Raw genomic sequence first — 12,877 nt, 5'->3', positions numbered from 1 at the left:
CCGAGTGAACCAACACATTAATTGGAAAGCATTAGCTTCTTATTTCTGAAACAGAGGTAATTCATTCTATGTGTTCTTTAAGAGTAGGTAGCAAAAATAAAATGAAATAAAATCAAAAGAAGATATAATGGTGGAGGGAAAGAAACAGGTGGCTTCATTTCTATTCTAAAAAAGAATTTCGCGATTTATGTCTTGTGTATATGGGGGTAGGGATTAGAGTCTGCAAGCTGGAAATTGCATTATAGTACTTAGTATTTTTCATTGTGCAGTTGCCTCATTCAAAATACAATTATTTACCACCTTTTTCATTCATTTATTTCTCTGAAAATCTGGGGGGAAACATTACCTTCAGTTTAGTATTTAATATTACTATAAATATGGTATTTGCTTTTCTCTAAAGTGTTTCCTCTTATGAAAGAAGTAGAAAAAGCAAAACACATTTTAAAAAGAAAGAAAAGAAAGGCAAATGGAGAGCTACCTTTCTTTGACACAATTAGTTCTTATATCCAGAGTTAAGATAACAATTACCTTCTCAGCAGTGATGACCAGCTCCATCCTGGTGTACCTCAAGAAATCTGAAATATCAAATAGTCAGACCAAGCTAGTGAACAAGGAGACTCCTCATGAATAATTCAGAAAATGGAAGTGGTTGGACGATACATACAGAAGAGAATTACCAACCTAATGCTTTCCCTCATCCTTCTAGGGCACCCTCCTTACAATTCTAAACCTACCTTACAACACACACACACACACACACACACACACACACACACCCCACACACAAATACACCAATACATAATCGCCTTCCCTTTCTGTTATTTGCTAAAGGACTATCAAAATCCAAAAATAATACTTCTCCAAGCTTTCAGTAATGTTTTAATACAAGTAAATGCTGCAGACTCCTTATTGTAAAATACTGTCTGAAATATTAACAATAAATTCATAATATTCTTATGTCAGCATTCTATGGTGCTGTGTGAAGAAGAAAACAAAAACCTTCAGGCAATAAAATAACCTCGACCTAAGCTAAGCAACAACAATCTGTTTGGATACATACATTTATTAGTCACTGTTTGAATTAGTCACCAAAATAATTTTCCAGTTTGAAAGCTTCCCCAGTTACACTTGAATGCAGTAAATTGGATGTAAAAGTTAAGAACTGATACAAAAATCACTATTTCTAATAATGTTAAAAGCCAGTATGTTCCTGGCCCAGAAATAATCAGAATGAAGTAAAATATCAAACATCCCCATTTGCCCATTATTGTTTTACTTAACTTCAGATTGTGTATGTGTGGGTATGTATGATCTCACCAGGGAAAAATTCTGTGTAATTCTGGATAAAATATATTTGCTAATGAATTGACTAGAAACTGCATAGCTGTAGTATTTAAAACTGTGATTGTTCCAACAGTTACCAAGGATACTGTAAGTTCAGTCTTATATTCTTCACACATAAAAAAGAATGATGCTTCCCAAATAGCATCAATATAGGGATATATTAACTTTTCTTTTTAGCAAACAAGACACTAAATGTCATGTTCATTCATGAGAGAAGAGTTAAGCAAATTACAAATGGAATTTTCCCTTTTCTGCTGATTTGCACTTTGTTATCTATGCGTTTCTGGTCATTTCTATGTGTGTACAGAAAATTTTCATAACACAATGTATCTTTTCACTGAAAACCTGTTATTTAGGAATCTTCACAAACAGTGCAGAGCATGACAAAAAGTACATAAGAGAATAGTGCAGGTTTCATACTCCTTATTTGCATTTAACGGTTTTACAACTACCACCTCAAAATATAAGGGAGGTGAATATGAATATGAAGAAGAGATGCTACTAAGCCCACTGAATACCGAGATGGAATAATAATAAAGCTGTCTTTTTAAATAACATGCTTGTGCCTGTCAGTAGCTGCTTTATTTGAGTTTTTCACTGTTTTGTTTATATTAGTGCCCCCTCCCTCCTGGGTGCCTCTAGAATTAAACAAGCAGGTATTTACCACCAACTTAATCTTTAGCTTTAAAAATATAGACCAAACTCTAAGGTTCTTTAAATTTTTTTATCATATTTATTTATTGCAGAAAAATATACAAAGATATTTACAAAACAATCATAAAAATATGAATGCATTTAGACACCGGATCTATTTGCATTTTTACCATGGGTCCTCAATAAATAAATAGAATGTTGTTTTTTGTATTTTAAGTTTTTTTTTCCCCCTCAGAGGAAGGATGAAAAAAAGAATTAACTGACTATGGTTTTGCAGGCCAGTTTGATCCCAGTATTATTTCTAAAGGTGTTCTTATAGTGCCTCTGATAGTTACCATTTTAAAATAGAGAAAGTCCGTAATGATGCCTTTCCTTTCAGTGGCTGATTGGCACGACCTCTTGAGAATGCATGCATGAAAAAAATAAAAATAAAAACATTCTTCGTCAAAAAAAAAAAAAAACACACACACACAAACAACTGTTCAGACTTCTATCAGAATGCAGAGGTGTGAGGATGGTGCCGCTGCCCGTCTGGGAATCACTGTCCACGGGCCTGTCTCGCTTTCTCTTTTAAAAGTGCGCCCCACGCCCTGTTTCTTTGAATTTGGATTTTGCTCTTCTAATTTCCAAGAAAATCTGTGGCATATATTTTTATTTTTAGTTATCCAGCTCCAGAGTCTCTAGACTGTCCATTTTCTCCTTCTCTGGAAACAATGACATCTGCAAAAACCCAGAGGGGGGAGTCAGTTATTGTTTAGGTCTCTGTGGCTGTTTTCTAAGACTAGTGAGCACTGTTCTTATCACCACCACCGAGAAATCAAGCTGAACAACCTGGAAGGATTTCAGCCCAAGGGCAAGAGGAAGTGGGTGGGTGGAAAGGAGGAGGAGGTGGAATTTGTTTTAAAACATATGTTTTAAGGAGAACAAAAATTGAAAGCTGAAAGAAAGGGTGGCGCTGGCAAAACGGTCCTTACCCGTGACCCCTGGGTGTCTCTGTCTCCCCTCCTGTCACGCACACTCACGCGCACACACACCCCTCACCAGGGCGCATCCCCCTGGAGACTGCTCTCCCTAACGGGGTCCGACCGGCCTACCCGGGACGCTGGGGACGCGAGGCAACGGTGCCAAGTGAGGTGGGAAGGCTGAGAGGAGAGTGGGAGAGGGGAGGAAATCGAGGTGGATTGGGAACCGCGGCCTGGCCGGCCAGTCGTCTGCCACCTGAGAGGCGAAGGGGTGCAGCGGCGCGGTCCTTACCTAGGTCTCCGGCCCTGCTGAGGGGGTGGGGGGCTCCGCCTGCTAGTGGGACGCGGACATGGACCAGGCCCCCTCCATCCTCCAGACCGAGAAGGCGTAGCTGAGCCGCTCGTGAGCCACATAGCTGCAGCTTGCCATCTTGGAGTCCAGCTCGTCGCTCTGGAGGACCTGGTAGAGGAAGTCGATGTACCTGGCCGCCAGCTTGAGGGTCTGAATCTTGCTCAGCTTGTCCGAGGGCAGCGTTGGGATGATCTTCCGCAGCGCGGCGAACGCCTCGTTCAGCGACTGGGTGCGCTGGCGCTCCCGCACGTTGGCCATGACCCGCTGCGTCTGCAGCTCCTCGTACGACTGCGGGCTCCCGCCGCCGCTGCTGCTGCCGCCGCCGCCCGCGCTACCGCCGCCGCCGCAGCTCGCAGACTTCTTGCCGCGCTTGCCCTGGGCCGGGCTGCCCGGCTCGTCGCCGCCTCCGACGCCCCCGCCCGCGGCTCCACCGGGCCCCGCGCCGCCGCCCGCGCTGCGCCGGCTGCTACGCCGCTTTCGTCCCCCGCGCTTGCCGCTCGGCGGCTGCTGCCGGTCTGGCTCTTCTTCGCTGTTGCTCAGGCTGTCGTCGGCCGGCGAGACTGGCGAGCTGGACACGTCCTGCATCATCTCTCGAGCGGCGACGCGTGGCCTCTCGGGTCCGGGGCAGAGGGGCAGCCCGGGGAAAAGGAGGAGAGCGGGGCGCCTCAGCCCGCCAGCTTCCCCAGCGCGCGGCGCCGGCCCGGGCGGTGCGGCCCGCGGAGGAGGGAGCAGGAGGACGGACGGGAGGGACCTCCGCGGGGAGGGCGCGCGGGGGAGGCGGGGAGGGAGGCGGGAGGGGGAGGGGACGGTGTGGATGGCCCCGAGGTCCAAAAAGAAAGCGCCCAACGGCTGCTCGCACACCCCGCCTGGCCTCCTGGAAACGGTGCCGGTGCTGCAGAGCCCGCGAGGTGTCTGGGAGTTGGGCGAGAGCTGCAGACTTGGAGGCTCTTATACCTCCGTGCAGGCGGAAAGTTTGGGGGCAGCAGTGTCATTGGCCTGACGTGGGGAGGAGGGACTTTTCGAAGTTTTATAGGAAAGTTTCCGCTTTCCAGTCCCCCTCCCCCGTCCCACCTCCCTTCCTCGGGGTCTAACAATTCGTCCTCCCAGACCATTCAAAAACGACCTGGCCCGGGCGGCCGGCCCCTCCACCCGCCTCCTTGCCGTCCTCCCCCTTCCCTCCCCGTCGCCTTCCTCGGGCGGGCGCGGGGCGATTTCCTTACCCGCCGGAGCGTGCGGGCAGCGCCCCTGAACCCTAGCGCAGCCCAGGAAGCGGCCGGAGGAGACTGTCCTGGCCGCGGTGGTAGCCTCATCCGGAGTGGCTGTGACAGCAGCAGTGGCAACAGCTTCTACACAGTGGGTGATGTCTCATCTCGCCCAAGAGCCCTCTAGGTCCGTGGGGCCGATTTGGGATTGCTGGGGCTGGGGGTAGGGGGTGGTGTGGGGTGGGGGGGGGGCATGCCAAGAAAACTGTCAACCGCGGAGCCCACTCAATGGTCAGGTAGACGAACCCCTTGGAGTTCCAAGGGCCAAAGCGCCGCGGCCCAGCCCCGAGGTCCTGGGCGTTTCTGAAGACGTGGCCGCGCGGCGGGGGCCGAGGATTTGCGTCCTGGCCTGCTCTCTCACCCTTCTGGGCCCTCCTTTCCCCTCTACTACGACCCAGTCTAACACTCCCCAACATCCAAAGGACTACGCCTCGGAAGGTGCTCGAAAGAGGCAGAAGTTCACTCTCCGGTACAAGGAAACCCAGTCCATGGGAAAGGCAGCAGAGCCAGAGGGGGGCAGCGCAGCGCCTTTGCTGCGGCCCTGACAGCTGGCAATGCCAACCCAAGGGATGGCCATTTCATACCCACCCCCAAATTAGGCCCCGCATTGTGACCCTGAAAGGCCAGCTTGTAAGAGTGAAGTGGGAATTTGATAGCGCCTGGACATAAGGGGCTGCCCGCTCTGAGACCCCCGCTCCCAGCCCCCACTATCTAGGGGATCCAGTGAACAATTAAGTTTCGTGAGCCCCAAATGCATGCCAATTACTTGGATACACTAACATTTTAAGCATTTCTGTCTGTATGTTAAAACGAAGAGCCCCAAAGAGGGTGTTAATGGGAATGCTTCCTGGCAAACTGGAGGCAACAAAGTTGGTGAACAAGAAAGAAAGCCACCTCGGATAAGAGGCCCTCTTTTGCAATGCCATATTTGTTCCCTTTTTGAAATGAATGGAGGTACAATAACCGTTTCATGTCCATCCCTTACACGGCAAAGTAAAAGGCTGGAGTCAGTACACAGTGTTGGGGTGGGGGCAGCGTTTGGGGGCGACGAGTTTTGTGCACCCTGCACATAAAGTCCGCTCATGGGCTCCTCAGTACGGACTCGCCAGTGGGAACAATTAATTAATTCAGCAAAGCGCCCCTTTCTGGGCTGGACCAAGGTTCGCGGCTGCAGATATCTCAAGCTGGAGGCAGGAGCCCAGGCGACGCCCAGGCAGGCCACGTGGCTGTTCCCCGCTGAGACTCGCAGCTTTAGTCCTGGAAACCTTAGGGTGTGGAGCTCCTTGGGTCGACTGAAGGGTTCAGCTTTTTCGGAGAAGTGAAGGCGAGTGTTATTTCTCCAGCGAGGCGTAAACAAGACTGTGCTTTCATGAGAGGGACAAATGACAGAGTTGGTCCCTTACCATTTTTACAGAAATACTCAGAAACAGTGACTACAGCTTGTCAACTGGTCTGTTCAGTGAGCCGCTGCCTTATTGTAAAATAGTCTGTCTGAAAATCAGATTCGACTTGACCTCCACTTAATTTCAGTAGCACTCTAGCAGTTCTCAAAACAATCACCCCTGCACCCTTGCGTTTGCATGTTCCGCTTACAGGATTTTATCTCTTGGAAGCGCTTAGAGAATACGGCAGAAATTCTGCCCCACTCTCCACCAAGTGTTCTTTTTGTAAATCTGAATTGCACAGTATTCTGCTATTCTTATTTATAACGTGGCTGCAGAAAGCTCAAAACTTTTTCCACTTCAGCTATTTTTTTTAAACATAACTATCAAATCTTATTTTTGTTTTGTTCTTTTTTTCTCTTTTCTTAAAAATAAATAAAGAGATCGAATGATTGGACTCTTTCCTTTGTGGCCACGGATAAGCAAGACAGGAAAGTGTGGGTAAAGTGTAAGGAAATCTTACCTGACCAAGGGGAATTGGGGAAGGGGAGGGGAGCGGACAAGCTGGAGGAGAAACCGAGTCCACAACAGCGCAGCAGCCAGGGGTCATTAGCCAGCCCATCTTGCAAAGTCATCAATCTCAAAGACTGGTTCTTAAACTAGTGAGCCCAGCCCTTTTCCCGGCACTAAAACTTCTAGCTGATGGAGAGCTCCTGGCCATTGAGTACAGGGATCCCCCAAGGCTCAGGCGACGCTCTGATGCCAGAATACTTAGAGGGGAATTCAAAATGAACACCTAACCAGAACCATCCTGACCATGGAACCTTTCAGCCAGAGTCACAATTGATGGCTAGTTCTAAGAAGAAATTGCTCTTGAACTGTTCCGAAGAGTGGAGGATGAGACGACTTTTGAGTTCCTAAGTAGGACTTGAATGTTACTTTTGTAGCAAAAGGTAGTCCCGGAGTTACCTCTCAAAAAATGGCTGGAGCTAGATACTCCCTGCTTTACAAACTGCAGCACGCCCTGCTGACTGTCCAATCTGCTCATATACAGCTCTTTCTTATCTAACATTTTACCTAACAATTTTCTTTTCCACATTTGCAAGAATGGCTCCCTTTTTACTTGTTGACAAGTCAGATATAATTCTGGATTCTCTTATATATGCAACAATAATTGCAACTTCTGCAATGTTTCGTTTAAATTTGAAAGCTTCTTTCTAAAATCCCAATCTTGGGGTCGTAAAAACAATCTTAGAAATTTTCTTTTGAGGCTGAAGTTAGCCTAACTGTAAGGATGTCAGTGGGGACTACCTTCTTTGGGAATGCTAGATTAACTGGAGTTCAGTCATTTTGCCTCCTTCTAAAATAAAGTCCCCCCCAAAAAAAATTAAATGAAAAAAAATTTCTTTTGTACTTGGATAATTCAAAACGATCTTTGTTTTCAAATTGCAAACTTGGCATGTTTGCAATCCTGCCTGAGGAATGTGTGCTGTGTTAAAAGTTGAAACAAAAAATAATGTTAAAAGTAACAGAGTTAGAAATCTCACACCGACCATATACAATAAGTATTAAGTATCCTGACAGTTTGAATATGCTGTGACATTCTCTTAACAATAATCAATTATAAATACTTTTAGATAAGGAAAAGAAACACACACACTATAGAATGGTTAGCAAGCTGGTAAATTCTGGAGTTTGAGCTTGCATAAAAGGTGAGTACCTCAATCTGTTCCTACTCTTCTTTCTCCTCAGACTTTAGATGGCCTATCACCTGTTTGTTGGCTCCTACTTCTGAGAAATAATTTCTCCGAATTGCATAAATAATGCACAGGAGCATTCGCACGGAAGGGAGTGAAAATTAGAAAGGCTGCAATTGAGTGAATATCAGATGAGGTTTTATATCTTAGATTTCATCTTGTTTTGAGCACTCTGTTTAAATGAGGGACTGCTGTTTAAATGAGAGAATTTTATTAAAGTGGAATATAAAGTCACGTCAGCACAATAACTGTGTAAAAGCTTTTTCTTCTTTCATGACCCTGGTAGCCTTAATGATGTTTGAACGCCTTTCCCTAAATAAAAACTCATTCTCTTTAAATGATGATTTAATTCATAAATTCAACAGATTCAATATTTTTCTATCTAAATAGCTTTAAAAGTTAAAAAAAAAAAAACTAAAGTTATAAAATGTGACGTTTTCAATCCAGAAATAAAACCAAAAAGTAAAAAAACACAATAAATTGGGGTGCCAACAGTACCACAAATGAAGTTTTCAAATAAATGTTAATCTTTAAAATAGCTGACATTCTGAACTCAGCATAAGGATGGGATGAGGACACATAGGTCTAACCTGTAGAAAGCACAGGATCAGAATATGGAAAAGTATGGAGTCTTGAAGAGCGGTTTTTTGTTTGTTTTGTTTTGTTTTTTTCAGGGGGTGTGCAGGCTGGAGAGTTGGTGTCTCAGCTGCACATTAACCTTGTTGGAAAACACACTCCACTTATATCAAATAATTGCTGGAATAACTGATAAAAGAATGCAAGAAATAAATAGTTATTCATAGGAACTATTATCATTGTCTCAGTCTTTCTACATCGCATTATCCGTCTTTTTAATCATTCGATGACCTGTAATTTAAATATAAATTGAATGATTTACATTCTATGTTTTTTCAGTTCAATTTATCTTTCTGATTACTCATAACTTTCACCTTTCTTCACTTGAAGGGATTTCCGTTTTTCACAAATGGCTTTTCCTGAAGCCTTATGTCCTGCTGCTATTGTTTGGTTTGGTTCTTTCTGCAGAAAACATGTTGTTTTTGCCAGTGACCACAAGAGGACACAATTTCCCAGATAACTTTGTTTAGAAAGACGCTCATAGAAGAGGAAAGCTAAAAAAAAGAGCAAAAATAACACACAATTAATGAATATCATTTGGAGATGTCTATTTTATTTATGACATTTTTATTAATTAAAAAGCATAAACATGAGTTGGCATTCAAACTTTTGAAGATTTTATAATTTTTACTTTTTTAGAACATTAAATATACTAAATATACTAATGTTAAGGGAAAATGTTTATTTTACATTGACATAATTTTGTACAAAACTCTTGGTGACTTTGAATTTTACTTAATTTTCAAGCCATGTTTGGCAATGAAAAACAGTTTATTTTTTTCCTAAAGGTTTTTCAAAATGCCTTTAACAGTTTGAATTTCTATTTCAGGCATTTGGACTGTCTTTACATTGAAAACTATATGAAAATTATGTTTTATAGCTTTCCACTTATATTTTAATGCATATTTTAGGTCAATAACTAAAGGTATTTTGCAGATACATGGAAAAAATGTGATATCTCAAGGTACTGACTCTCAGCACTTCCTCAGAATTATTAGACACAATCTCTGATTTTAGAGATCCTTCCTCTTTTCTAATTACCTTCTTTCAAATTGTAAATTAAATGATTTGATACTTTTCTGAAGACTTTCATGGTTCTGGTGGATTGCTACAAGGAGCAGGCTGTGGAATTCTACTTTCTTTGGAATTAAATGCTTTTGCATTTGTGTCTTCATGCAGATATATCCTTGATTACTTTCTCTGAGACCCTGCTGGAGTGAGTGAGGAGTAGACCAAAGACTCTGGAAAAAAAAAAAAAGACTCTGGGAAAAAAAAAGGAATGAATGAATGAACGTTTTAAGAGGTTCGAAAGGAAGGAAGGAAGGAAAGGAAAAGAGGAAGGAGTAAGTGAAAATAAGAAAAATAAGGAGGTCAAGAGAAATGGAGCAGAATCTGGAGAGAAAAGGTGAAAGAGAGAGCTGGAACAAGGGAGCAAGAGTGATAGAGAACAAGAGAATGAGAATGGGGGAGGGAGCAGCCAGAACTGATGCCAAATATTAGTTTCCCGAGATGTAAAAAGAAGTAATTAAATTAGTAATTTGAAAAAGTCGAAAAACGTTTAAATTTGAAGGGATTTTAGAAATTGTCTAGTCTAAATAGCCAGCTTTATAGATGATTTTTTTTTTCTTTCTGGCTGCTGCATTTCTAACTCTACAATTCAGCCATATGTATAACCCGAAAGCATTTTTCCAACTGATAAGAATACGTTTTCTTCTAATTCTAAATACTACTTGTGGCCAACTGTGGGACTCAACTTCAGTGCCAAAAATGATTGAAATAGGCAGTGAAGTGGTTTGAAAGGGGTAAAAGGAACTTCCTCCAAAAGCCACCTTATGTTTCCCAGAGTCATGCTTTAAATCTATCACTGGTAACTCAGTAATTTGGGACTGGCATTGTCCTCTCCAGGCTCCTCTTTTATATCACAATGTCCCCAACATGAGGGAGCACATTGGATCTCTAATTATCTTTGAATAAATTTGATTGTATGTTGTTTTTCCTCAAGACAGGAAGGCTCAGGCAGCCAGAGGACACTGGAACATGTTGGGGAGGCTAGGCTGAAAGGCAGGAAAAATTGTGAAGAAAATGAAGGTTGTGGTACTAAGGTTCTATGCTATTTTTCCTAATGTAGGAATTGGCCTGATACCACGGGCCTGTTCAAGCCTTCCATGCCTTTCATTTGTTAACACGTCCTAGGTTTTTTCTTTTTCTCTATATTTCCTTATATTAATCTTCCCTGCTGATGCTGTGCTTAAGAGGTCCAAAGTTAAGGATAAGCATGAATGGAGGATGAATGGAGAGACACAGGGCAGAAGCTCTTGTCCATGGCTGTTACTGAACAGTGTGGCTGAAACTGTTAGTTCTGTCTTTTGGGACCAGTTCTAGATAGATAGAGCACAGTGAAAAAATTAAGAAATAAGAACCTGCCTGGTCTTGTCTCATTGTCTTGATTTCTGTCAATTTAAAGGTCTTGAAGCCTTGAAATATGTCTATCAAATAAGACGTGCTCTTCTATTTCACTATCAGATGTGAGCTACTAACAAAAAGTATTGCATAGGCTTTTTGTTTTAAGTGTAATGGGCTGTAGAGACATAGTTGTCGTCAAGAGTAGGAATATTTCCAGGAAATATGAAGTGTATATAATGAAGACTGGGAAAACAAAAATATCCACTAACAGTCTTAAGCAACCTTAATGCAATTTTAACTTTACAGCCAAGTTTTGAACTGGAGAAAAGTAACAGTTATGTATAAATTAAAAGAAAGACAAAGGGCCGGGCATGGTGGCTCACGCTTATAATGCCAGCACTTTGGGAGGCCGAGGTGGGTGGATCACGAGGTCAGGAGATAGAGACCATCCTGGCAAACATAGTGAAACCCCGACTCTACTAAAAATACAAAAAATTAGCCAGGCGTGGTGGCAGGTACCTGTAGTCCCAGCTACTTGGGAGGCTGAGGCAGGAGAATGGTGTGAACCCGGGAGGCAGAGATTGCAGTGAGCTGAGATCACACCACTGCACTCCAGCCTGGGCAACAGAGTGAGACTCCATCTCAAAAAAAAAAAAAACAAACAAACAAACAAAACAAAACACAAATATATTAATTCTGAACAACATGAGCAGACTTGGACTATCTGAGGAGCAAGTATACTTAATTTATTTCATTTTAACTGGGACATCCTCCAAAACATACTACAATCTGATTTAATTATGAGAAAGAAGTACTTAATTAAATTAAAAGTAGAAAGAAACTCTACTTCTAGATTTATGTAACATTAATTCAGTGTTATTTTCATTATGTTGATTCTTATATGAAAGTTGGGCACCCAGATTTTGAATAGAGATTCATTAAAAGTTTCCACGGTAATTTTGTAAAAAATTTAACAAATATTTTAAATGGAAGAGAAATAATTTTAAGAGAAAATTTGGTAAGACAGAAAGATTATTCAATTTTACATGTGAGTACAGTAGCAATCACAACTGCTTTTTCTTGTATCATTCCCGTGGGTTACTAGGTATAGCAGAGGTTCATATTGTTGGAATAATTCGATAGAATGAAAGCAGAATAAAAATAGAACAAAAAGGAATCTAGGCAATCCCCTCAGATTAAATTAGACTATAATTCTACTTCAATTTATTGTCAAATTCTTAACACATCACAGTTGAGGACTGGAGAAACTGCTTACAAAATGCACTTGAATAAAATCATAGAATACTGGAGCTAGAAGAGGTTTCAGAATCCAGAGCAGCTCTTCCTTTCTGGCAAGGCAGAGTGGCTGTAGAGAGTAGAGTAGTGGATTATAGCCTGGATTCTGGAGGCAGGCAGTCTGGTTTCAAATATGGCTCAACTTCTCACTACCTGTTTAACCTTAGATAAGTTACTTACCTCTCCATGCTTCCTGTGAAAGGGAGAAAATAATGTACATCATTAGGTTGTTGTGATGATAAATTCCTAAGTGCTAACCCCTTAAGATGGTGCCTAGTACTTGATACATGTTTGATATTATTGTTTTAACTGGGAACTAAGTTATGCAAGACCTTGTAGACTGAAATGAAACATTTGCCCTCAATTCTGAATGCAAAAGTTGCACTTTGAAGGACAAATGAGGAAATTAATTGATGAGCCATTTCTGTTTGAAGAGCAACTATTTCTATGTCCATCCATTACCACCCAAACCACAAAATGCACACTGGGGACATCAATTGGAAGTTTTATAATTTATCTATGCCCTGCCTGTCAAGGAATGGTAACACGACACATATTATTTCTTGAACTTCTATACTGGGCCACATCTTTGCTGAGGTAAAGACTGTAATATTAAACTGTCTACTTGATACCACAATGTGGGATTCTCACAGACATCTCAAACTCACTGCCACTTTCACATAACCTATTACCCCTGCAAATCAGTAAATTTTGGTAAATTGTTTATCTGTTTAGCCTAAAAGCCTAAGAACCATCATCAATTCCTCTGTTTTTCTTAGCCCACTATCTCCTTCATCCAAGTTATTATGAGAGGAGAGCGGTCTCCCA

At 42.5% G+C, this 12,877-nt stretch overlaps 1 protein-coding gene across 1 annotated transcript; it reads right to left on the bottom strand.

Moving 5' to 3' along the window:
• Positions 1-2,055: 2,055 nt before the first annotated feature.
• TWIST1 (twist family bHLH transcription factor 1) lies at positions 2,056-4,270 on the bottom strand. The gene is made up of 2 exons (XM_023216011.1): positions 3,254-4,270; positions 2,056-2,719 (listed from the first exon to the last, which is right to left on the bottom strand). Exon 1 carries the CDS (start codon positions 3,899-3,901, stop codon positions 3,296-3,298), a length of 606 nt encoding a protein of 201 aa, XP_023071779.1. The 5' UTR covers positions 3,902-4,270; the 3' UTR covers positions 2,056-2,719; positions 3,254-3,295.
• Between the last annotated feature and the right edge of the window lie 8,607 nt (positions 4,271-12,877).

This window comes from Piliocolobus tephrosceles, chromosome 8, assembly GCF_002776525.5.
Source record: "Piliocolobus tephrosceles isolate RC106 chromosome 8, ASM277652v3, whole genome shotgun sequence".
Taxonomy (NCBI): domain Eukaryota; kingdom Metazoa; phylum Chordata; class Mammalia; order Primates; family Cercopithecidae; genus Piliocolobus; species Piliocolobus tephrosceles.
The sequence above is the reverse complement of the archived record's forward strand: the minus strand, read 5'-3'. Positions and strand labels throughout refer to the sequence as shown.

Coding starts and splice junctions, on each gene's coding strand:
- TWIST1 (XM_023216011.1), bottom strand. CDS start 3,901: ATGATGCAGGACGTGTCCAGCTCGCCAGTCTCGCCGGCCGACGACAGC.